The following is a 26,702-nucleotide window of genomic DNA, read 5'->3' as shown; positions in this document are numbered from 1 at the left end:
GGCTTCTGCCTGACCCCTATCACCTCCTCCTGGAACTTTCAGGAACTACGCTGACCTGCTCCTCTGGACTCTTTCCCAGGATTTGAACCAATTCACCACCAGCAACTTCTTCACAATCCTCATACCAGCCAGCCCCCCAGGCTGAGGGTGTCAGCGCCTGATTGTGGCTAAACAAGTCGAAGAACTGGGCTGAGAAGCAGCTTGGCTCCTGATTCAATACTTGGCAAAAGAGCATGGGCTCCCCGCAGCGTGGTTGGCACCAGCCCTGCTCTTCGTGTCCCCATACCAGGTCCTGGCCAGGCCCTCAGCGGGGCGCGCGCTGGCTCCCTCTCGCCCGGGAGCCCTCCCCTCCTCTCCCAGGACACACGGACTCTGCCCTCCCAACTCACAGAACCGCTCTCCACGTGTGGAAAGAGGACAGGTGGGGGGTCAAGGGGCTGAGCCCCACAAAGGAAGAGAAAGAAAACCTTTCAACTATTAAATCTGTTTAGTAAAGACAATTTTGCTCATACAAAACAACAAGTTTACAACAATCTGAGTGCTGGACACGCCATCAGAGATGGGAGGCGCCGCGGGCACTCGTAGCCCTTCCCTCACACCCAGAGAAGACCCTGGGTGCGCCCCCCAACCCTGCCCGAGGGAGATGAAAGCTGAAGCATTACTGTCACCCCTGCCCCAAGGGACCATGGCACAGAGGACCTCTCCCCACACTGCTGCAAATTAATACTGGGGAGGGAAGGCCCTCCCCCCCCCACTGGCCTGGACACACGACGCTGAGTTGTTTGGGGTGGGGTGGGGGGGAAGGGGCTGATGGGGAGGGAGCAGGATCGGGACATCTTTGGTGTGAAGCCTCCCCCGCCCACCCGCTAGGCCGCACGGATGGAGATCTGCAGGAGGGCCGCAAGAGTGGTGCTGTCTTTGCCCACCAGAGGGTGCTGCCGACGCCCCAGAGCCCGAGAGGCACACAAAACGCAGCAGCTCTGTGTCACTCATCGACTGCCCAGGCTCACCCATGAGGGCTGAGAGTGGGCCTGTTGAGAAACAGCAAAAAATGTAAGAAAATAAACACGAACGGGTTAATAGTGGCAGGAAGGGAAAGCAGAGAGATGACGTGGTAGATGAGCGCCTCGGAGGACCAGGGCCAGCACTCAGCAGGGAGTGGGGTCCTGGGCGGGGCTCCAGTCTTCCTGGTCGCTGTGCCAGTGCTAAGTCACTCCTCTCCACCTCCCAGGACCCGCTCAGAGAGGCAGGCACGGACGGCCTGGCTCAGAATCTGGACACGCTTCCCAGGCACTTTGGCAAAGCCAGCGCGGGCAGGGCAGGCCTGAGGAGGGAGGCAGTTCCTGAGCCCCGACAGAGGCCCTCCCTCTGCAGCCCTGCACGCCCCTGGCCCCTCAAATGCACAGGCCCAGGCACTGATCCAGGCACACGGGCACGGGCACACGCACACACACAACCACACTCACTCCTATCCGTCTGGCACACCGGTGACGTCTGAGGGCTCAGCAGAGGAGGTGGGTGGCCTCCTGGCCCCAGCCCTCCACGGCCTGCAGCTCCCGGAAGGCCTCAGCCAGTGGGGACCTGGGGCTGTAGTGGGGAAATTACAGGGCTGGTGGCACGACACAGGGACGCCCCCTATAACAGTTTCCACAAATATCCTTTAACAAACCCCAAACCCTTGTAGTATCCAGACAGGAAAGGGTTTGGGGGGAAGGAGCAGGAATGAGGGCAAGAACGATAAAAGAAGTTTCATAAAAATTCTAAGTCAAATTATCGATAAAACTGCAAAATGAGCACAGGTTCAAGAGCACCTTGCTCCTTCTCTCCACGCCCTCCCAGCCTTCCAGGCTCTCCCTCTCAGGGGTGGCCAGAACCAAAGGCAGAATTCAGCCTATGACGAGGTCCGGGCTCCATGAGGCTGAGGAGGAGGGGAGGCGGGAGTGGACAGTTCTGTGTCTCTTCATTTAAAAAATAGATTCAGGTCACGAGTTATTGCTTGTCCTCCAGTGGAGCAGGACGGGCCCAGCGGCTCAGTGAGCGAGGGCCGCGGCCTCCAGGGCCCGAGCTTTCTTCCGCCTCTTCAGAAGCAGAGGGTTGGATGCGTCTTCAATCTTTTTGATCTTGATCTGCTCATAGTCGACCCGCATCGTGGCCAAGGCACTGGTCATCTCCTCCTGGGGGGCAGTGACCGAGAGAGCCGTGAGAGGCGACAGGCAAAGCGAGGGCAGGATGCGGGTGACGGGTGGGAGCAGAGGAGACGGGAGGGCAGGCCGGGTGACGGGCCCAGGGCTGGGTCAGCAGAGCCTGGCCACCGTGCTGCCACCGCTCTCCTAGAGCCCTCCAGCGACCCCAGGGGAAGGCAGAAAGAGTGCCGACCAGGAGTCAGGAGACCTGGGTTCATGTCTGCCCCAGCCAATCACTAGCTGCGTGACCTTGACCAGGTCGCCCCCACCCCGGACGTCAGTTTCCTAGTCTGCAAAGCGAGGAGATGGTACCAGATGACCTTTCAGGTCCCTTTAGAGACCCAGACAGTAGAGGGCTTGTAGAAAACAGCCACGGCCAACTTTAGACCAAACACAGAACCTCTGCCCACAACCCAGCAGGGAAGTGGCTCAGAGCCGCTGTTCCTGGTGTAACAGACACCCCCTGGGGTGAGCAAGTACAGAAGCAACCCCTCTGGGCCAGCACAGCCTCTCACAGCCAAGCACCTTGGCGCGCACCCTCTGAGCCCCTCTTGGCCAGTGGTCCCCTTACCTTGACGTCCTCCCACCTCTCCTTGTCCTCCTTCAGGACCCGGCTGGTGTGCAGTGGAGTTTGAGGGACCTTCGTTGATTGCTGGGGATAGAGAAAAGTGTCAGGGTGAAAGCCTGGGTGGAGTGGAGCCCCAAGGGACAGTCCGCGTGAACCCAGGCCCCTCCGGCCCACCAGGCTTACCATGATCCAGGGGTGGTTCATGAACTCGGTGATGGTCATCCTCTGGGTGGGCTCTGTCTTCAGCAGGTTCCGGATGAGCATCTTCACTGTGGGGGAAAGCGAGGTGCGGGGAGGGGACAGAGATGGCTAAGGGGCCACCCCCCTTCTGCTGCTCCTTCCCACAGTTTTCAGGGAAAAACCAGATTCAAAGGGGCATGGACACACACCACCCAAGGAGCCAGCCTTGAAGACCATTACGGCTCCAGCCCTGACAGCCCCACGCGCCCCATACCCCAGCTCTGCCACAGGCCCTTCACACAGACAGGACGTACCCAGCAGCTGTGGGCCAGGTGCAGATCCACATCCACGCCACCCACGTGAGACCACCCCTGCACACGCACACACACCTGCACACACGCACATGTACACGTGGGTTCTCTACCTTCCTCTGATACTTCTGACCATTCTGGGTTGGGGAATTCATACTGGCCCATTCGGATGCGACTCTTCATGCCCGGAGAGATGGCAAGGCCATGGTTGGAATAGAAGGGGGGATACCCACACAGCCTGAGCCGAGAGGAAGTGGGAAGAGAGGGACAGAGCTGATGTTATTTAGGGTCCTGCGCCAGGACTAGAGCGAGACACAGGCTTCTCCTTGCAAAGGTCACAGAGAAATTGGGACTCACTGACTCAGGTACAATATACAAAGTCAAGGACAGGGCCCGGGAATCCAACATACTGAGTATCTAAACCACACATTTTCCTGCCCATAAGCTAATTTATAGCATTTAGCTGTCAGAATCCACTAAACGCAGAGAGACAGGGACATGCAGGGGATTCTCAGGGCATCTCCCATCCAGAAGGGGAACGCTAATCTTTGCCTCTTCTTCTCATCCCACCCCTGCCCCAGCCCAGCCCCACTTCCCCCAGGTCCCTCCCCACACACTCACAGGATGTACATGATGACACCCAAGGACCACATGTCACAGGACTTGTCATACTTCTCTGGGCCCAGCACTTCTGGAGCTGCAAACCAAAGGTCAACGTGGGTGGGCCTGGCCCTCAGAACACTGGGATCCACCGCAGTTCCTCGGTGGCTGGTGCTCCCCATCCAACCCTTCAACCCATCTTGATGGGACCTTAGCTGGGCTGGGAAGGGGAACAGTCATAGCCCAGACCCAGGGTTGGACAAAAGAGACCAGAAGACCCTTCTCCAGGAGAGCCCTAGGGCTAGAATCTCAAGATAAAATAAGTCTTGAACTGCAAAGCCTTTCAGACTGCCATTTAATTTGACAAACACGTTTTGAGAGTTTATTCTGTGCCAGTCAGCTAGGGCTCCTGAACCAAATTTGCATCCCAGACTCCACTGGGAATCTGATGGGAATGACAGCTCTTCTCAGGAAAAGCGTGCATGCGTGCAAAATCCCACCCATAATCTCAGGCAGATAATTTCCTATAATGCTTCAGTCCCAGCTGAGTTCTGACGAGCCCTAGTTTGGGTCGGGTCACATCAGAACCAGTGCTAGAAAGGGCCTGAGGACTCAACTCTCCTAGGACCTGTGGCCCTGAGCCCGGCAAGAGGAGGGTTTGAGAAAAGCTCTGGGGAAGACAAGCTCCCCAGGCCTCCTCTGGACTTACCCACATAGTATGGCGTGTAACAAGGAGTGGTCAGAGAGTTGTGGCTGGTGGTTTCCTTGGCAAAGCCAAAATCAGTGAGTTTGAGAATGGCGTTGGGCCTTTTGGAGGTGTATAAGAGATTCTCAGGCTACAGAGAGAGAGACATAAATAGAACCTCTGCTGAACCTGTGAGGGGCTATCACTCCCTCCCTCCCTTCCTCCTTTCCTTCCTTTCTTCCTCCATTCAACAACCATTTGTCCAGCCCCTGTGATCTGCACAGCTGAGGGTGAGGACCCTCAGCTCCCTGCCTCCCAAGAGCTTACAGCGTGCATGGGAGTCGGACACTGATGCAGAGAACCGCAGTGAACACTGCAGTGACAGAGACCGAAGGTGTGGCGGTGAGGTGTGGCTGAGGAGCGCCGCAGGGTGAGGGTGGCCTCACAAGGCTTCATGACTGGGGTGCGGGTTTGCCCAGCGAGGGCAGGGCCTGCGGGGTAGAGAGTGGCACTCCGCCCCACTCTCGCTCAGGAACCGGGCAGCGGGGATGCAGGATGACTCTGGGGACCCTCCCTAGGGTCACCACGACCCTGACCCCTACGGCCTCCATGGCATCTGAGTTGGGGGGACTTGGCGGGGGGGGACAAAAAGAACAGCTGGTACCTTGACATCCCGATGCGCGATGTTGATTGAGTGTAAGTACTGGATCGCCTCACCGATGCTCTTCATGATCTCTGATGCCTCTGCAGAGAAGAGGGAATGTGGGAGCGGGAAGGAAAGTCACAAGATGTGTCATTAGGTTTGAAAACCCAATACACCGATCCCCCCACACAGCCTAAGGCTCCCTACGTCCACTCCCGCCCCCCAGAAACCAGGGAATGAGGAGCAGCCCTGGCTCAGCTGAGGAAGAAGGCCCCAGCGGCGAGCCGGAGAAGGCAGCAGGCCTCCGCACCTCTCACGAGAGCCCCTTCAGACACCCCGTGCCCCTGCCTGCCCAAGCCCAGGCCCCACAACAGACCCTTTCTACCTCTTTCTGTGAATGCCTGGTCTCCTCGGTCCTGGATTCGGCTGAAGAGTTCTCCACCATCCAAACTAAAACAAAGCCACAGTCAGATCTGAGGACATAGCATCCCACTAGCACTCTCCCCACTGCCCCTCCAAAGATCAGGCGTTTACATTTTAAGCTTCCGAGTCCCCATCTGGCAGTCCTCAGAAGGTGAGAGGCCTAGGTGGGGAGTGGGATCAGGCTGGGCCAGGAGTAAAGCGGAAGGGCTGCTCACCACTCCATGACGATCAGCAGGCACTTCCTCCCTGCGTACAGGTTCTCATAGACGTCCACGATCCGCACAATGTGTGGGCACTGGGAGGCCCGCCAGTGCAGCTCCACCTCCCGGCGGGCCTTGGGGCAGTCCTGAAGCATCTGCAAGCCAAACGTCTCCTGAGTAACCTCAGCGGGGCAGCCGGCTGCTGCGCCATCTGGACCTACTGCAAGGCCTGGCCCACGCACTCGCCCACATCCCCACCGACACACCACCGACTCTCCCGACCCTGGTCCAACACCAGCCCTTAGCACTTTCCCTGCACTTCCTTCTCCTAAGCCCCGACTCAGAGCTCTGCAGCTCCCTCATCTGCTCTAAAAGGAACCTCAAGATGACCCCTCGTGGGGTCTCGACAGCTACTCTGAGACCACCCTTGACCATTCAGGGGAAAGGCCCAGCTATGGGCACGAAGTCTATTCCAGAAGGCGAGCAGAGTTGAGCACTGGGAGACAGAGGGTAAAGGACACCTGGGCAGAAAGACAGACCAAGAAAAACCCAAACAACGATGGAAAGGGGCCTAGAGACAGGGGAGACTCCAGATCAGTTAGAAAAGGTACCTCCAAGATCCCTAAACCCAGCATATCAAATCCCAAGCAATGTCCTTTCAACCAACAGATAGCCGGTGTGGTTTGAATCCTGGTTCTTACTAGATCTGCAACCTTGAGCAAGTTACTTAACTCACGGGCCTCGTCCTTGTCCCCTCTTCTTCCATGGACCAGGTGGCCAGGGGTATTAAAGCAGCCTGGTGCCCTCACCTGCCTCAAGGGCTGAATCTTTTTTTTTTTTTTTTAACATCTTTATTGGTGTACAATTGCTTTACAATGGTGTGTTAGTTTCTGCTGTATAACAAAGGGAATCAGCCATATGTATACATATATCCTCATATCTCCTCCTTCTTCCGTCTGCCTCCCACCCTCCCTATCCCACCCCTCTAGGTGGTCACAAAGCACCAAGCTGATATCCCTGTGCTACGGGGCTGCTTCCCACTAGCTATCTATTTTACATTTGGTAGTGTATATATATGTCCATGTCACTCTCTCACTTCGTCCCAGCCCACCCTTCCCCCTCCCCGTGTCCTCAAGTCCATTCTTTACATCTGTGCCTTTATTCCTGTCCTGAAGGGCTGAATCTTGACTAGTCTAAGCCAGGCCCTTTACTAAGACCTGACACTGGTCAAGAAGAACTTTATAGGAAGTCTGCTGAGAGGCCTCTTAAAAGGAGCACAAGGAATGCACACCACCTCTCCTGCATATGACACCTAGTGCCATGGCAGTCATCTTGGTACCAAGAGGTACCCTGGGGTGGTGGGTGATGCATCAGGAGCACTAACAGACCTGCTGGAAAGTGCATGAAGCTTGGTGAGTAAGATCAGATGGCCAGGACGGAGCCAGATTACAGAGGGCAGGGAAAAGCAAACACAGGAATTTCCAAAAATAAAACTAACATTCAGTTATGCTATGGTCTATGATATGCTGGTCCTTTCCTAATTGTACAACGGCTGCCCATTTTACAGGATGCGGAAACTGAGGCTCAGAGAAGTAGTGTGTCCCAGGCTCAGTTCCTGGGGAAAGGCAGAGCCGGGGTTGGAAACCAGGCGTGGTGGATTCCAAAGCCTAAACCTTTTCCACGATAACACGTAACTTTCAGAGGAGGGGCAGAGACCAAGATTTGTCAGTCTCAGATCACCAAATGCAAACTGGCTTTGCAGAGGCAATCCCCCAACAGCGGCCCAGATAATTCAGTCTCCTAGAGAGCAGGCAGAAGACAAGGTCGCCATGGGGTCACACTGCCACCTGGTGGCCATCTAAGGACACTGCACAGGTCCTGAGTTTTGCCACCTTCAACTTCATTTATTTGGATGGACCAAGGAAAAAGGTTATTTTCCTTTCCCACGCACTATGAGAAGGAGGAGGAGACGCTGGCCAATTTCATTTGCATGTATTTCAATTCAACAAGCATTTATCGAGCTCCTACTATGGGCCACACACTGTGCTAGACGTCAAGACCAGATAGAAGAGTCCCAATCTGAAAGAACTCAAACTGGGGAGTGAGGGCATGAGGGGAGGTAGACACACAGAAAATGCTTCTAATCCAGAGAGATAATGTGCTGTAAGACTGATAAGTTCAAAGGGTTCAAGAGAAAAAGTACTCAGAGCACCCAAAATAGAAAGACCTCTATCGCCCCCTACAGGCACATAGGAACTGAAGCCCAGAGAGGAAGAACTGAAGCTGTCAAATTTACTCAGAGGCAACATGAGGTCATTGGATTTACAATCATGGGAGACTTGGGCTTGGTCTGGAATTTGTCAATTTCTGGTTGCACAGCCTTGGAGAGGCTATTACCTTTCTGAGCCTGTTCCACATTTGTAAGTTGGGGGTTAAAATACCTGCCTGGCCCTCTCCCTCACAGAGCCATTGAAAGCATCTAATGAAAGAATACCTCTAAGTGTGCTTTGCTATCAGAAAGGCACTCACCACTGTAAACCGTCAACATAACTGTCACAGCACAGGGGCCCTCTCCATCACCTCTGAGTTGAGGCTGGGACATCCTGATATAACCAAGAAACCCTGATATATACAAGTCACCAGCAAGACTATAAGCTGGGTTTCTGTCTGCAGCCCTGTGAGACCACTGCCTGGAAACCAGCTCTGTGCTCTAACCAACCACAGCTGTGTTAAATGAGGACACACCAAGGCCCAAACCCAAGTGCATGTCCCTCGGCCCCTCCTAAACTCAGAGCACGCACTGCAGGTTCTGCTTGCTCTCTTTGCTATAGACACGTTAGCGTGTGTGGCATTAGGTAAAAGAGAATCTACAGCCAGAATACCTGGGTTCACATTCCACCTCCAGGTTTACACACAATTCCTTACCTGGTAGAGGAGCTGGATTGGCCTAGCACAACAAACCTGGTCTTGGGAATCGCACACAATTTGCATCCCGGCTCTGCACTTCCTAGCTTGTGTCAGGCAAGCCAATCTACCTTTCTGAAAAGGGTTTCCTCATCTGTAAAACTGGATTCAATGTGGCAAAATAAGAAAATTGGAAAGAGCAGTATTTTTAAATTCTAAGAGAAACATAGTAAGAATTTCCCACGAAGACTGGTAATTGACAGTCGGGTATGTATTTATCAGAAATCCTTGAATGGATATAAAAACCAGGCCACGCAATGAAGGCAAGACCTTCAACCCAGTCAGGAGGACAGGCTGGCTGACGTCACAGGGGCAAAGCCATTAAGAGCCAAAGAGGCTTTGTAGACAGCTGTGGGGTACAGAAGCCTGGAGAGAGGAAAGCAAGAATGTGCTAATCTGGAGTACCATACCAGGCTAAGTAAAGATCCGCAAGGGGGGTGCTGAGCTCTGAGCCAGAGAAGAGTCAGGGAGAGAAAACAGGATTCCCGGGGTGCTGCCAGGGGCCACCAGCAGAGGAACACAGCAGGTTCAACCAGAAGCCAAGAGAGTCACGTGGGACAGGCTCCTACCCCTTTGGCCTGGACAAGGACAGTGGAGGCGAAAGGGCCCAGAAACACAGCCCTGAGGGCTCATGTCTGAAGGAAAGAAGGGTCTTCCCACCAAAAAGCCACAGGCACTGAGACAAGGAATGCCTGAAAGGGATTATAAAATATTTTAAGCCCATGCTAAGCCTGGAATGGATACTGTGACTTGCCTCGGCCCCCCTGTAGTTTGCATCTGAAATTCCCTTGCTCTGTAGAGAAGGTTAACTGTTCCATGTGCTAGACTGCAATGCAATAATAGGCAAGGTCACCTACCTACCAAGTGTGGCGGGGGCCAGGGACCAGGCCACAGAGCCCATTGCCTGGGGAGGAACCTCTAGGGTAATGGTGGCAATGAGGGAGCTGTGGGAGCTCTCTCAAAATACCGTTCCATTACCATGCAATCCAGCAATCCCAATCCTGGGCATATATCCAGAAAAGAGGAAAATTCTAATACAAAAGATACATGCACCCCAATGTTCACAGCAGCGCTATTTACAATAGCCAAGACATGTAAGCAACCTAAATGCCTGCCAACAGATGAATGGATAAAGAAGATGTGGTATATATATATATATATGCAATGGAATACTACTCATCCATTAAAGAGAATAAAATAATGCCATTTGCAGCAACATGGATGGACCTAGAGATTGTCATATTAAGTGAAGTAAGTCAGAAAGAGAAAGACAAATATCAAATGATATCACCTATACATGGAATGTTAAAAAAATGATACAAATGAACTTGTCTATGAAACAGAAACAGACTCACAGAGAACAGACTTGTCGTTGTCAAGAGGGAGTGGGGTGGGCGAGGGATGGAGTGGGAATTTGGGATGCAAACTAGTATATATAGAATGGATAAACAATAAGGACAGCACAGGGAACTCTATTCAATATTCTGTGATTACCTAAACGAGAAAAGAATCTAAAAAAGAATGAATACATGTAGATGTATAATTGAATCCCTTTGCTATACACCTGAAACTAACACAACATTGTAAATTAACAATACACCAATAAAATTAAAAAAAAAAAATACTGTTCCATGCCTGTCTTTGCCAGAACGTGGAGGGAAGAGGATGGTGCCCCTTATAAATCCCCCACCAAATCTTCCATCATGGGGCCACAGGAAAAGACTCGGGAGTAATCAGCATCCTAAGCCTAGGTGAGCCAGAGAAAAGGAGAGAAACAGAGGCTGGGGCCTGAAGCGCAGCTCACCAGCAAGGCCGATCTGAGGACAAGACAGGAAGGAACAAGCCCCAGGTCCCAAGGCATCATCCCCTTCACAAGCTCCACCGCTTACCAAGTGTGTGAACTTGGGGAAGTTTTTAATCCCTTTGTGCCGTAGTTTCCTTATCTCTTAAACAGGATAATAATAGAACCTACCTATATTAACTGAATTAATACATATGCATTATGTAAATTACTAAGAACGGTGCTTGGCACATAGTAAGCACTGCATTAGTGTTTGCTATTATTGCTCTGCCCCCCAAACCACCCCCCACAGTGTGCCAGAGTCCCACTGGGGTGGGCAGCTGGGATCCCACTCACACCCATCTCATTTAAGGTGCTATTAATAGCTCCAGGCGCTGGGTGGAGGGGGATCCAGAACACTGGGAGAGAAGCGGGCTTAGGCATCCTAGCCCTGAGTCTCCCTCTCCCTCCCACACCACCTAAACTAGACAGCTGGGGGGTGGGGTGCACAGGTCCTGAGAGAATGAAGCCATCCATCCCTTCCCAAGACTGATTCGGTGCCAAGAGTGACGCAAAAGTCTGAATCAGGCAGAGCAAAAGTCTGAATCAGGCAGAGCGTGGTGCCAGCCTGTGGTGCACCTTGGTAAATAAGACCTCCTCTGCACTCCCAGCAGGAGGGCACCAACCCTGCTGTGGGCCAGGCTCACCCACTCCCCTCCCTCCCACAAGGAGGGGGCTGACCTGGGCACTCTGCAGGCCAGAAGAAAAGAGGAGGACTTGGGAAGGAGAGGTGCTGCTGTGGGCTGAGTCCTAGCAAGCTCCTTAGCACAGAGCTGGCAGCAAGCAAGCAGCAGCCAGAAAGGAGCAGGGAGAAGGGAGCCCCTGCTTCCAGGGAGGGCTCTGAGCTAAACGTGTGCTAAGCACTTCCAACGGGGAGCCCTCAGACCCGCCCCAGGAGGACGCATCCTATTTTATAAATGAGAAAACATAGGCTCAGAGAAGCTACGCGATCACTTCAAGGTCTGAGCTGGCTGTCCCCAGCAGGGCTGGAGTCTGAACCCCATTCTCACTGCTCCCAAAGCCTCTTTCCCACCACCCCGTGGTAAAGCAAAGGGTACAACATCTGCCCAAGACTGTCCATGATACCAACAGCCAAAATGGGGGCTGAAAATGTACATAGGCCTTAAAGTGCAAACCAACCTTTAGCTCTGAAATTCTAGAATTCAAGAACTGTAGAATTTTAGAATTTTACCCTATGGCACTAATCACAGGTGGAGCTTTAAGGCTATGTATGTTCTAAGAGTTGTTCACCTTAACTAGAAATGGCTAGCAAACCAAATGCCCAGCAACAAGCAAGAGAGGTTGCTCATTCAAAAAGAGTTTATCTATACACTCTTCAATCATTAAAATGATGTTTCGGAAGAATATTTAATGCGAAATGGATTCCTAAGTGTCTCAGTCACCTTGTCGCTATCAGCAGTAGCACTTTATTTTTTTTCTTTTGCAGCACAATTCCCAATCTGAAATTTCCTTAAATTTATCTGACAGTATGTGAAAAAGCAACCTACAAAGCTTTATGTACAGTACAGTTCTATATGTATACCTATTTATATTCGTGTGTATACATATACATATATATGGAAGTGCATTCACAGTACAATGTTAATATTGATAATTATATATCTCAAAGATAGGATTACAGGTGCCTTAATTTTCTTTATTATATCTTAATTTTCTAAGTGACTTACAATTAGCATATATACTTTTTAAAGAGGCAAAGAAGCTTACTCTCCAAATTCTACTTGGAGGCTGTCACCCATACCCCCAGGCCCTGTGACCAGGGAACAGCAGCTATGGGCTTCCAGGCAGTTCTGCCAAGTGGCTTAGCCACAGACCAGGGGCTGCCCAGTCGAGTCTTGAGCAAGAAAGCAGCTCATGCCCAGTGGGCGCTGGATGCTGCACAGCCCTCCTCCAAGGAGAGAAGAGCAGAACTGTAGTGCAACCTACACAGTCACTCTCCGTCCTGCTCCAGCTCCACCTGGCCCTTGACCTAGCCTCCCCAGCTCTCCAGCTAGGGGTGGGGCATCCATGTCTGGCTCAGAAATCACTGGACCTCTCCTTTCAACCTGAAACCTACAACACTGGGCCCCCGGAGCCCTGAACAGTGAACAAGGAGGTTATGAGGAGTCACAAGGCTGCAGGACCAGGACATGCTGTCCTGGCATCATGTGTTATCTCTCTAAAGAGCCAGGTCCCTCCAAAGGCCCCGTCCCTGGCTCTGCAGCCATCGAGGGGATGGGGAGACATGTGGCACTCACAGCACTTGACCTCACCTACCCAGATTGCCATCACTTGGCAAACCCGGAGTGCCTGGCACGTGCCACACGCTGGTTTGGAAGGTGCTGGGAAACAACAGAGAACATGACAAATAAGGCCTGCACCCCCATGGAGCTCACATTTTAGTGCAGGAAGTACACAACAAACAAGATTTTTTTTAAATTACACATCATGATTTGTGCTATAAAGGACATAAATTGTGCGCTGCCACAATATCTCCCAAATTTCAGAGAGACGAAAGGCTGGAGAGAGGTGTCACACATCTCTTTTCATCTAGCCCAGCTCGGGAGCATAAGACATGACAAACAGATAAGTCTTGGTTGAAATGATGGTTTTCCTCTACGTCTATAGGGGCAGAAAGAGTATGTCCCTCTTCTAGAACCTCTGCACAGGTCAGAGAGGAGCAACTGATGGGCCTCCCCAGGAAGTGATCTAAACAAACAAATCTAACAGCAGATTTTTTTCCGATCTTAGAAGGTCACTGAAAAAAAAGACACACAGAAGTACATCATCGGGTCCTTCATGTTGGCACACACATTCCCAAACATTTGGTTGGGAGGTAAAAGCGGTTTTCTATTTTGCTAATTGATTTTCATTAATGTGATGGGGGAAAATCCCGACCTAAAACAAAGCTAAAACTTAAAACGGGGAAGGAACCCAGTACAAAAAGCCTTTAAAAGCACTGAGCCACACTGCCCAGAAGAGGAGCATGACCTTCCCTGTGGTCCCCACCCTCGCCCTTGCTCTTACTCTCCAGGACCTTCCCTGGGGAGCCACAAAGGACCAACCTTCAACGAAAAGACAAGAGGCTTAGAAGTTACACTGTAAATGACAAAGTTTTTTAAATACTTGAAACACATGACAGATAAAAGGTTAACTTAACTCTGGCAAATCAATGGTAAAAGATTAACAATCCAATATAAAAATGGCCAGAGAATAAGAACAGGCAGTTCAAAGCCAAAGAAACATAAACAAAAGATGCTCGATGTAACTCATTAAAAGAGAAATGTTTATAAAAACAGTAACAATAACTTCACCAGAATGGCGAATTTTTTTTTTTAATGTTTGACCAAAAACGAAACCAAAAAGGAACTTCCCTGGCTGTCCAGTGGTTAGGACTCCAAGCTTCCACTGCAGGGGGCACGGGTTCGATCCCTGGTCGGGGAACTAAGATCCTGCAAGCCGTGAGGCCAAAAAACAAACAAACAAACTCCTGAGTTTACGCAAAGATTGCTGAGGAAAAGGCACTCTCTCATACACTCAACAGGGATATAAACTAGAATATTTTTGGCTCTATCTATCAAAATTGTAAATGTTCAAACCTTAGGCCCAGTAATTACTTAGCTAGGAAATCATCCTACAAATATGTTCCTAAAGTATCTTAATGGCAAAAAAATTGGTCAGAACCTAAATGTCTACCACTGAGGAGATGGTCAGATAAATGGCAGCATCTCCACATAGCAGAGTGTGGCACAGCCTGCTGAAAGAGCGTGGCAGGGTTGCATCCGCCACTGTGAGGGGAACTGGGTGTTAATAAATGGAAAAGCAGACAAAGAACATGATGATACTTTGGCTTTTTTGTTTCTGTTCTCATTTTTTTTTTTAATGGAGCTGCATTCACATTACTTAAGTAACTTTTAAAGTATATTCACATAGACAAGAAGCAAACACACCAAAAGGTTCATTAGTGGTTATTCATAAATGGTGGTAATATAGGTAGCATTTTCTTTTTTGTGTTTCTTAAATTTCCAAAAATAAAAATGTACTAAACAGAATGTAAAATATACCACTTGGGTGGTTTTGTTGTTTTGTTTTGTTTTGTTTAAGGCAGAGGGAGAAGATATACAGATCTGTGGATGCTTAACATTTTTCTGGAGGTATTTACCCCCTAAAACATCGACAGAGTTGACCCCAGGGGAGTAGGCACTAGAGAGAAGCTAGTACCATTTTCCATTTTTTTCCCTTTTCATTTTATATCTTTCTGTATTGTTTGGATTTCTACCATCTGCGTGTATTTCTTCTTAAAAATTAAGTCTAGGGATTCTCAGGGGCAGTATGCTTTGGTCCTATAGTTGACCCCCAGCCTGAGTGCCCCAGAAGCAAGCTGACCTGCTTGTTACAGCAGGAGGTGGGTGGAGATGGGGACCCCATGCTGACCTCGGAGGGGGAAAGAAGGACCTGCTGGAACTCAGAGTATGACAGAAAGACCGGGCATCTTCCTGGAGAGTATAACCCAAATATGATAAAGAGCAGGCTGAGGCCCCAAACCGCTACTGCTGACCACTTCCGACTTATTTGGAAATGAGCCCTGCGCACAGCAGGGATGTCAACCACGGTGGAGTCTTGGGAAGGAAAGTGAAAGGCTACAGGACACAGATATTTCTGTTTCTTCCAGCCGACTTCGAAAGAGAAAGAAGAATCTTCGTGTATACCGCACCAACCATGCATCAGGTGCACTTTATATATAGAAAATATGCTATATTTAAGCCTCCTAACAGGCTTCTGGAATAGAGCCAATGGCTGACTCCATTTACAGGTGTGGCAACCAGGGCTGTCGAGGTAACTTGCCCAAGGTCACACTGCTAGTGACCGACAGAGCCAGGATTCAACCCAATTCAGACTCTAACCTCCAGGTCCCTTTTTTCACTACAAACGAGGCTTTGACAAACAAACCCTGAGCTGCTGATATTAGTGTACTGTTACCCTGTCTCCTTCCTCCTAAAGGCCTCCTTTCCCTGCTCTGTTTGCTGGTCAGCCCCATTTATCTCTGCATCCATCAGGCCCAGCACAGAGCTTAGTGCAGAGCAGCTGCAACACACACTTACTGAGTAAATGGGCAGCCTGTGTATCAGAACAATTCTACAGGCCATGGCTTACAGCAGGATACAAGGCATCTTTCCCCAGGACACAGGGTAGATGACGGTAGGAATGAAACACACTAGGCTCTCCAGGCTGGCTGTAAGCTAAAATCTGAGTGGCAGGGAGAAAAAATGCTCTGCTCTTTGTAGTATGTAGGCATGACTTTACGAAACCCACAGAGATGGACAAACTATCAAGAGAAAATAAGACAGAAGGAGGGCACGAACACAGCTTCTGGTCCACACGTAGCCCCCATCCATTTGACCCTATACAACTGACAAAGCCAATATAAATTTTCAATTGGAAGTGATAAATGCCACTTATCTTCATCACCCCAGTTTAGCGGAATGAGACTCAAGGCATATATACCTTAATCAACAGATCTAACGGGAGGTGGAGGGAGTTGAGAGAGAAAGTAGAGAAGGGTCTTACAAATGACACACACACACACACACACACACACACACACACACACACACACACACCACCCCTGACAACAATTCCACACACCTAAGACTGGAGGACAGCTGTGTGAAGAGAGAAGGAAAAAGAACAATAAGTAGCTATTGTGGTAACATATGGAGGAATATGTGGTAGAAGATATGAACCACTCTTTCCTACACAGTTTACAAAATGGCCCAGATGCAAGACAGAACTCAGATCACCCACCATGAGCACGAGGACATCTGCGAGAGAGACTAAAAGTCTTTTTCTGCCAAGAGCAGGGCACCTGATACATTCCTGTCTTGCCTTACTAAAGAGTTTGCCTCTCACATAGATGAAGATGGAAGAAGGGAATTGCTACCCAGATCTCGATTCTGACCAGAAAGCAAAGCCTAGTAAATTATGTTTAAAAAAACGAAACAAAACCTTAATTAGCAAAACAATAACAAGAATACCACATTGGGAGGAAGTAACCTTGTCAATTCAGAGTTCAAAGGAGGGAAGAAAAAGCCTTAGGACAAAAACAATTGTTTAGTCTAGTCTTCCAGAAAACCAGTATTTAGAAGTTGAGACAAAGGAATAGTATGAGCAGAGATCCCAAAAGGGAAGGCATTTTGAAGGACAAGGCCTGGCCTCCAACAAGTGGATTCTGATCATCTAAAGCATGATAATCCCGGAAAAAGGAACCAGGAGGAAGCAGCTGCCAATGGCAAGGCCATGCACAGGGGGCTGTAAGGATGTGTCCAAAGACACAGGCACCTGCCCATAATCCAGGACAGACCCAAAGACAGTGGTGTGGGCTCATAAAACAGCATGAGCAGAGCTTGTGAAAATGCAAGAACTACTAGAAACGTGGCTAAAGCCTACATGCAAAGCTTTAAGAAGAAGCAGGGAGGAAGCGGGCCCCTCATGGGGACAGAGGCTCTAATCTACCAAAATGACAGAGAAGGGGGGAATGTTCATCTCCAAAGTGGTCCATCTTTTCTATCCAGGAGAAAGCACTTCAAATTGGGACATACTTAAGGGAAACCTCAAATCCAAGATGGCCCAAGAACCAACCAACTTATAATCACCCAAAGATGACTGAGTTAAAAGATGCCAGTCTTAGAAGAATCACATCCCAGGATACAGAAGGAACCTGCAGGTACGATTCCCGAACCACCGTTGGTAATCACTGAGGGGCCATGGGGAAAACAGGCAACGCCCTGCTTTTTGGCAGCTAGCATTCCCTCAGTACCCACTCTGCTCCAGGCACCAGGGGGTTCAAGGAGTTCAGTCTAGTGAAGGAAACAGAGTCAAGGCAAAAGAAACAATATGTACACAGAACTGTTAAGAAGAACTGCTTAACTTCACATCTGTCTCTGGCAAAGCTCTGGAGCAGATCATGAATTGGACCTTCACAACGCAGCCTGCTTCCCTAAGAAGCCATGGCACACTAGTCTTGTTACCTTTTCTAGCAGGGTTACTAGACCAAACAAATAACAAGATACAAGGATCCTTGACTTCTACAAAGTACATGGACAAAGTCTCCTGCCAGACCTTTGGGATGACAAAGAAAGAGGGGGTGAGATGACAAAGCATTTTGATAGTATTTGTAATTGTTATAAATGACCAATAACAACGTGTTATTTAATGGACCTAGGACAGGCTGAACATGCACCAAATTGAACTCACTGCTCCCTCTGACTTGTTGCCCAGTCTCAGTAAATGACAATGACATCACCACGTAGCCAGGTTCCCACATATAAATCTTGAAGTAGTCATCTGCAGCTTCTCTCCCTCCCTCACCCACAGAACCAATCCAATCTTGTCTATGGAAAGATCTCCCAAATCTATCTTCCCTTTTCCAGTCTTGCTGCCGCTTGCTTGGTTCCCTTTTCTTTTATGTGCTTTCTAACTGGTTTCTAGACAGTAGACCTAATCTGCTCTCCAAAACATCCCACATCAACCCCTGAAAGGCAAATCTGAGCAGGACATTTTCTTCCTTAAAGATGTCCATTGGCTAAGAGGATAAACCCCAAATTCCTTAGCTTGGTCTTTCCTAACCCCTAGCCGTGATATCTCTGCCCTTACCTCCGAACACATCCTATTTAAGCTACACTGAACTTCACTGTCCTCAAACATGCCATGCCTTGTCATGACTCCATGTCTTTGCATCCTTTGAGCGCCAGCGCAATGTCACCTCTTCTGTGAATCTTCCCTGATGACTTCCAGGCACAGTCAGCCCTCTTTCCTCTCTGCTCCCACAAGACTCTTGTTAAACTCTTACTGCAGCACTCACTGGTGTTGTTTACAAGACTGGTCCTCCTTCTGCTGTATACACCACGTGCCTTTTGGAGACTAGGACCATGTCTTGTTCACCTTTTGATTCCTAATCCTGGGTCTAATACATGGCATTATGGACGTACTCAATAAATATGTGCTTGTTGACTAAACCCAGAGAACACCTCCAGTGACAAACCAAGGCATGCAATCTTTGGCTTTGCCTAGAATTTTACCAATAAGCTGGCTGAAGACATAGTAGACAGCAAGCTCATCAAACTTGCAAGTGACCCAAAAATTGGGAGTGTGCTAGGTAACAGATTTTTTTACAGATCACAGTAGGTGAAAATACGGGCCAAAGTAACCCCCTAAAAAAGTCATTATGTTGGGGCTCAAAAAATCATCTATAACGGCCTGTGATGAGAGAGACCTTTCTCAAGTCAGATCCATACCACACGATGAGTGAGAGCAAAGGCTCTGAAGCCAGGCTGCCTGGGTGAGTCTCAGTTCTTCCATTAACTAACCATGAGATCCTGGAAGTTTCCTAACTTATACCTCCAGTTCCCTTCATTGTAATACAGGGATAATAATAGTACCTACCGTATAGGGTTGTTGTTTAATAAAAATAACAATAATGTACTTGCACTTAGAATTGTACTTAATTCAATAAACTCTACTACTGTTTGTTGGTGATATTGTTGTTGCTGTTGCTAAAAGCTACTTCTAAGAGAAAAGAAGCTATAGAGCACTGTGAACAGCAAGGGCCCTGCAATTAGACTATCCTGAATGCAAGCCAGCTCTAAGCTTAGTAGCTGCCTGACCTTAGGCAGTTATTTCGCTTTCTTTCTTCTTTTTTTTTTTTTTTTTTAATAATTTCCCTGACCAGGGATGGAACTCAGGCCCCCTGCAGTGGAAGCACAGAGTCCGAACCACTGGACCACCAGGGAACTCCCTTCACTTTCTAATCTCCATTGTTTCATCCATTAAATGGGGCTAATGATAGTATATGTCAGAGATACTCGCTTTATCATTACGGTTGATCCTTGATCAACATGGGTTTAAACTACACAGGTCTACTTACATGTGGATTTTTTCCAATAAATACATATTACAGGACTACAGCATCCCCAGTTGGTTGATTCCACGGATGCAGAACTGCAGATGTAGAGGGCCGACTGCAAAGTTATACGTGGATTTTTGACTGCATGGGGGTCAGCACCCCTAACCCTCACACTGTTCAAGGGTCAAGTGCATTTCAAATGGGTAAAAACAAAAGAGATAAACTAAATGCCCATTAACAGATACTGGTCAAATAAATTAGGGTATACCCATAATGGTGCATTAAACAATATGCAATTATAGAACAGAAGGAAGTAGATCCAGACAAACTGAGATCAAAACTTCTCCAAAAAAGATATTCTTCCATGAAAAAGGCAAGCTGCAGATTGATACATGTAGTCTGGTCCCATTTTTATAAAATGTTTTGAAAAAGGAAAAACAGACGTACGTGTGTGTGCGCGCGCGCATGCGCACGCATGCGCACGCATGTGTATTTACCCAAACTTCTGTAACTATAGACAGCCCTTGCTTTACTTAGTAACATGGAACCATACAAATGACCACACAAAGCAATCTTAATCATCAGTGGGGAAAATTAAGATTGTTCCACGACCTTTAAAAATTTTTGTCGAAACATTAAAAACTCTTTTACTGTCAGCTATAAATGAATAGAGAAATGAAAAAAAATTTAGTATAAAACTAATATTTATTTAGCACACTGTAACTAAAAAATATCAGAGACATTGAGAATGAGTGTTCTGTTGCTTTGTAAAGACTCATCCAGAGCCCTCTGAACAGGGCTTGCCTTTTTGTTATTCAACACACAATACCGAACAAGCATCGCCTTTGCAAATTGCCACACTCCTTTCTAAGTTTGGATCAGTTTCCAACATTTTATCCTTTGTGCTTTCAATGTTGCAAAATATCTCCAAGAGTGCCTTCAACGTGAAGTTTTTTCCCCAGTGTCACTTCCTCTGGAACTTCTTCATCCTTTGCGTCACAACCACTGTGTCAACGAGTTTGCCTTCACTGAGTTCCTCTGGCTGCATACGCAGAGTCTCAAACAGCGGCAATGTCAACATTCCTACAATCAGCTATTTATTCTATAATTTCACTTATGTTCAGTTATGGAATTTCACTTTTCATTTCTTTGCTGAAATTTCATCAACGGTGGGCAATTTCCTCTTTTGATTATCCGTTTTTGTAAGATGTCACACGAGTTTATCACTAGGAGACAAGGAGGCAACACAACTGCACACTGTCTTGTGTATGTGTGAACTCAACAACAGATGGGCGGTGACCACCACCAACAGACTCTGAAAGAAGGGCTGTGACCGGTCACTGATCATAACAAACATCTGTTCGTTACTTAGTGACGTGTGGACTGAAGAGCTAGTAGCCAAGTTTGCGCTCGATGCCATCATCAGAGTTCATGTACCATGGCATCTGGAATTGGAACCATGCTGTTGGGGGACTGGTGTTATTTAACTAAACTGTGATAAAGGAAATTCACGTATAGTGTAGCTGTGAAAAGCAAGGACTGCCCTTACAAAGAACATAATAGGGAAGTATATATGCTAAGGTGTAGCAGTAGTTACCCTTCAGGAAGAGCTACATTATTTAAAATTATTTCGAGGACTAAGTTCTACACCGTGGCAATGGTTCTGAACCTGAGATGATTCTCCCCCACAGGAGACATCTGAAAATGTCTGGAGACATTTTTGATTGTCACAACTTGGCAGGGCACAGAGAGGGCTGCATCTGGGATCTGGTGGGTTGAGGCCAAGGATGCTAATTCCTAAGAAGCACAGGACAATCCCCACAACAAAGAATTAGCTGATCCAAAAGGTCAGTAGTGCCAAAGCTGACAAGCCCTGTTTTAAACCAAATAGTTTTTATTAAGTTCTTTTTAATAGCACCTTTCTCATAAAGTGGTGGCAAAGATTAAATGGGATGATGGCAAGCAGAAGGTACACAGTAGATGCTATTAATATCAGAGGCTCTGTCTAAACGACTTTGAGCTGCATGAGTACCTTAACATCACCTTAGATTTGCAGTATTTTTTGCGAACATTAACTCGTCTGATCCAACACCATGATGTGGCTCCCAAAAAGTCAGCATCACCTTCAGTTCACTAGCAGATCAAGTACCTAGATCAAGACAGGATCCAACCACACTCTGTACCTCTCAGACCACATCTAGAATCCAGCGTCACCTGGTAAGCAAAAAAAGTATTAAACTTCCAAAGAATGATGAGCAGTGCATAAAAGGTCTGAGAAGCAAGTCACAGGAGAAACGGGTCAATAAACTGGGACAATTATCCCGAAGAAGAGAAACCTTGAAGGAGCAGCTGAGGGACTAAATGTGATTAACAGTCCCAAAATTCTATAGGGCTGTCACAGAGAAGAAGGCTAAATTATTAGACTAGCCCTATGTGGACCCCCAAGGCAGAAATTAAAAGGAGCTATCCCCCAACAGCAGGGGCCTGTAAGGTAGTAAGCTCCCTATCCCTGGAAACACTCAAGCAGAGGCTCTCAGGTGGGCTCTCAGGGGATTCCTACATTGAGTGAAAGAATAATCTAGATGAGCAATAAGGCACTTTCTAATACTCTCGATCTTGGGTGCAGAATACAGGGTGTAATTTCAGGAACAAGAAATTAACAGGCTCCTTTGACCCAGCAATCCCACTCCTACGTACTGACCCAAGAGAAATGAAAACATTACATCCACAAAAAGACCTGTGCAAGAATATTCATAGGAGCTTTATTCATCATAGCCAAAAATTGGAAATGCTCCGAAGGAGAATGGATAAGCAAACTGTATCATAACCATACAACGGAAAACTACTCCATATAGAAAGGAACGAGCTACCAATGCAGGTAACCAGGTGGATGAACTTTACATAAAAGAGTTCATCGTGATTATTCTATTTATACGACATTCCAGAACAGGCAAAACTAATCTCTAGTGAAAAAAGCACCAGAACTGTGATTGCCTGGGAAGGAGCATGAGGGAACTTACCAGGGTAATAAAATTTTTTGTTCTCTACCTTGACACAGGTTCAGGTTGCACAGATGGAAGCATTTATCAGAACTCATCAAATGATACACTTAAGATCTGAGCATTTCACTGCTATATAAATTTTACCACCAAAAAAATTACTTAAATGCATGAACAAATATTGAACTCTAATTAATGCCTACGTATGCTGTGTTTAAGGGGGAAGGGTACTGATGTCTGCCACTTACTATAAAATGCATTCCCAAAATAAGATAGGCTGATAAATGGGTAGAGAGATGGAAACATGGAGAAAGACATGAGAAAGCGAGTAAAATGTTAATGGTAGAATCTAGGTTGTTGTGTATATGGGTGTTCACTGCACAGTTCTTTCAAGTTCACTGCCTATTAAAGTATTTCATAATAAAGGGGGGAGGTGGAGGAAGTAACAGCCAATAGGGAGCACTAGGGAAAGAAGAGGTGGCCGGGGGGTCATGGGAGGACAGCAGCAAGGGGAAGAAGAGGGCCTTCAGACAACACAGGGGCCTCTCAAGGGCAGAATTGCAAAAGGCCCAGCTGACCTGGGGACAGGCCATCTTAGCCAAGATGGAGGATATATGAGGTTAGTGCTCAGACCTTTGCTGTCATAAGTTCTTGTTCCCATGGGACCAGCTCCATCACTATCTGACTCTAGCCCTGCCCCTCTCTGGCCTTGGTATTCTCCCCCGGACAGTGAAGGGACCAGCTCTGACAGTCAACTATTCACATCTTTGCGAACCATGTTTCTAGACAGGAGCCAAAGGATGCAGAGATGCAACTACAGCTGCAGTAAGCTCCAGCCACTTTCCTACAGGCAAGTTTCCTACAGCAAGAAGATTGCTATTGTATCAGTATGTACTCAAAAAAAGGGACTGGGTACAAATAGCTCTGTCGGCACGAGAATAATCCATTTTGTGGATTATCCACCGCAAACACTGAACCAATGAGCAGAAGCACCCTGCCCCCCAACACCCAGCAGGTTTCTGGGACACAGAACATTATAGAAACCCAAGAGAATTAAGGAGATATATTTGCTGGAGAAAAACAAAAAAAGTCACTGATATTTTGAAAAGTTCAATTTCAATAATTTGAAGATTATCTACTTGACTATCCCTGCTCCCCTGCCCACAACGGCATAGACCATGTAAACCTGACTGCATACAAGACTGTCAGATTTTCTGTGGTATGATTTGCCTACTCTGGTTCTCCACCCGGAGGACGCATGTCCTGGAGTTGGCCAAGTGAAAGAAGGAGACGCCAGAAAGCTGACTGGCCTAGTTCTAGTCCCAGCTCTACAGTTCCCTTGCTGAGAACCTGCACTCTGTTCCCTCCTCTGTGGATCTTAGATAAGCCTAGCCTACCTGAGGGCAAAGGTTTCTTCTGATGCTAAATTCTTTGGTATGATTCTCTCTTTCTAGGTAGGTAATATAACCTGAAAATGTGTTTAATTTTCACATATTCCATAGCCCTTTAAAGTCACAATCCGGTTGCCGCCGACAAGATCCTCACTCAGGCACGTGGCAACTAGGGTGCAGAGAGTTTAGGACGTTTGCCAAGGTTCCACACTGGCTGCTGATGGAGTGAAGGGTACAACCCAGGGCCCTGAGAAGACCACACACATTCCCTGGAAAAGCACAGGAGACCCCAGGAACCCCTCTTAGATTTCAGTACCTACAACCAGTCCCTTCTTTCTCTGCCTTATCCATTCTGGTTTCCCTGGAAACCAGAGAATCTAGTACTTTTGGCCTCAGATCTTAAAGGGAAGAAGGATATGTTATGTGCTTCTCAAACCAAAGACAGTTACCTCACAAACCAAAAAACAACTTCCAGCAGGACTTCCTTCCTGCCATTCTCCTTGTGGGGAGGGGGTGGGGGGCAGGCTGCTTGGAGGTCAAGACTCTTATAGGAGCCTGGAGTGCCTGAGGGTGGGGGAAATCCCACTCCTCCCCTGGAATAACTGTGGCCAATCACCTAGGGGAAATCTGGAATCCTCATCATGCAGGACAACAGGACACCCTGTCTAGGTCCAAATGTGTCCCAGATGCAAGGAGGGCCAAGACAGGAAATGGAGACCCAACAAGGCTAGGACCTGTGATAAAGAGGAACACCAGGCGTGCAGTGCCACCCCTCCCCCAATCCATGCCTACTACGCACCAGGCTAGGATCAGGTGAAGACAGAAGGACAAGTGAAGGGAGAACAAGAAGGAGAGAGGACAGGAATGGGGCTCAGGCACTGCCCTGCCTTCTAGCCTTGCGGGGGCAGCAGGTCAACAGCTTAGTGCCTCGCTGCCGGGACCTGGAAAGAACACATCTGAAGGTTCTTCTAAACAAGGAAAGCTCCACCCTGGAGTAAGAAAGGATTTCCACAATGACCAAGTTGCCTAGAAGTGGCGGGAATGCATTCCCAGCAGTGGTGCTGCATCCCAGCTGATGGGGGAGGGAGAAGCCACCCCTTCTCCTCTCCTCCTGCCCAGCCCCCCTCCACCCTTACCCAAGACCCACCAGAGGTTCCTGGCAAGGGCTCCCTCCCTGGGGGCCGCCAGTCCTCAGGGCTCAGAGCTACTGGTCCCTCTGGGGACGCCAGAGCCTGGGAGTCTGCAAACACAACCCCAGTTGGCGGCAGCAGCTATACTCCTGCTTCCCAAACCAAAGCCCGGCCCACCCAGACTTCCTGTTCAGGGGGAACTGAGGGCAGCATCTGCCCTTTCTCTACTCCCACAGGCAACAACCAGAGGGCCTGGGTTGGCTCCTCCCGCCGTCTGAGCAAAGCCAGGCCGCTGCTGTGGCTATGGCTGAGGTAAGACAGGGAGATGGCCGGAGAAGCTGGGAGATGAGGGACAGCTCACCGTAGTTCCTGAGGACAGACTACCTCCCTGACCTTTGGGAAGGGCAAAAGAGGAAACACAACATAAAAATATAAATACATACACACATACAAACAGGAAATCCTGGGCCTGCTTTCATGACACTGAGCTCTACCTACATTGGAAGGGCATAATCTCCAGGAAGAGGGACTGATTCCCACTAACATTCCCATTTTCCCTCAGTAAGCAACCATGACCCTCCATGCAAAGCTGCACGCACCAGGAGGCCGCAGAGGCCCACAGTGGGCTTGGGAACTCCCTGGGCCTGGGTTTGTTCCAAGTGAAGAAGCCAGTGAGGCCTTCCTCGGGAGCCGGCCATCAGGGGGACCACGGACAAGTCACCAACGGTCTGAAAACAATTCTAGCCGGGACTCTTGAATTTTAAAACTCCACAGAGTTTATTTAGTAAATCCACTTCCCAATTCTGAATTCTTCCTTAAATTTAAACCAAAATGCCTTCACCTCAGTTCCCCCGGGTGATGAAAAGCCAAGTGCCTTTCCACCCTGGTCTGCTCTCCAGATGCCCTTGGATGGTGGGGAGGGAAGGAAACATCCAGCCCACCTGTGTCTCCCACACTGCCACCTCAAGGTTCAAAGTCCTCCCCCATCGGACAAGGAGGACGCACAGAGGTAAGGGAGCTAACTCCTGCGCCCTTACACTTCCGGTCCTAGCAAGCAGCTGCCTCCGGATCACCAGGCCCTCCCTTCTCCGATGGTGAGGAGCTCTCAGCAGCCTGGGCCTCAAGCAGGGGTGTCTGCTCACTGCTTGTCGTCGCCCCCCTCCTCCCTTCCCCCTCCCCCAAACTGCACACTGCCACTTCCCAGGCATGACAGATGTAACTGCTATTCAGTATGTTCAAGCCAGGACAAAAGCCTTCTCCAGAAGCACAAAGCCAGCAGGAATGCAGACAGGCCAACTTCAATGGAAGCCACCTGCCAGGGGCCCTTCTCTGCCACACCCCCAGCATGCACACACACAGTTTTTTAAGCCTCTCAAACCTGTGTTAACATATAGTCAGGTGAATTTTTCTCTGAATCACTGGACAGTTCTCCCAGAGCAGGGAGACTGTACTGCCATTTCTCAAATAGTATTCTGTAGGATGTTAATAAGTGATAGGTAAAAAGGGGGCCCTAAATGTGTCAGAAGCACCAGGTTATATGAAGTCAAATAGATTCTTTTACTACAGAACTTCTCAGAGCCTTTAGAATGTTAATGTGCACTGCAGAATGTTTCCCAGCCTCATCTGATCACAGAGCGTCTCAGGGTTGGTGATGCACCAACACATTCCAAGACTGTCTGGTGT

General features: G+C 48.6%; 1 protein-coding gene across 2 annotated transcripts in view; it reads right to left on the bottom strand.

The window, feature by feature from the left end:
• Positions 1 to 468: 468 nt before the first annotated feature.
• The window catches only part of MAPKAPK2 (MAPK activated protein kinase 2), a 45,324-nt gene continuing 19,090 nt past the window's right edge, over positions 469 to 26,702 (bottom strand). The window contains exons 2-10 of one of the 2 annotated variants that reach the window (XM_081224053.1): positions 5,809 to 5,948; positions 5,556 to 5,620; positions 5,192 to 5,271; positions 4,552 to 4,678; positions 3,864 to 3,939; positions 3,335 to 3,480; positions 2,935 to 3,020; positions 2,755 to 2,835; positions 469 to 2,174 (exon numbers count right to left, since the gene is read on the bottom strand). In XM_081224053.1, the coding sequence (XP_081080179.1) occupies positions 2,031 to 2,174; positions 2,755 to 2,835; positions 2,935 to 3,020; positions 3,335 to 3,480; positions 3,864 to 3,939; positions 4,552 to 4,678; positions 5,192 to 5,271; positions 5,556 to 5,620; positions 5,809 to 5,948 (945 nt within the window). In that variant the 3' untranslated portion in view covers positions 469 to 2,030. The remainder of the gene's footprint in view (positions 2,175 to 2,754; positions 2,836 to 2,934; positions 3,021 to 3,334; positions 3,481 to 3,863; positions 3,940 to 4,551; positions 4,679 to 5,191; positions 5,272 to 5,555; positions 5,621 to 5,808; positions 5,949 to 26,702) is intronic. The other variant, XM_081224054.1, reaches the window with a different exon arrangement.

This window comes from Mesoplodon bidens, assembly GCF_964165515.1.
Source record: "Mesoplodon bidens genome assembly, chromosome: 2".
Classification (NCBI taxonomy): Eukaryota; Metazoa; Chordata; class Mammalia; order Artiodactyla; family Ziphiidae; genus Mesoplodon; species Mesoplodon bidens.
The sequence above is the reverse complement of the archived record's forward strand: the minus strand, read 5'-3'. Positions and strand labels throughout refer to the sequence as shown.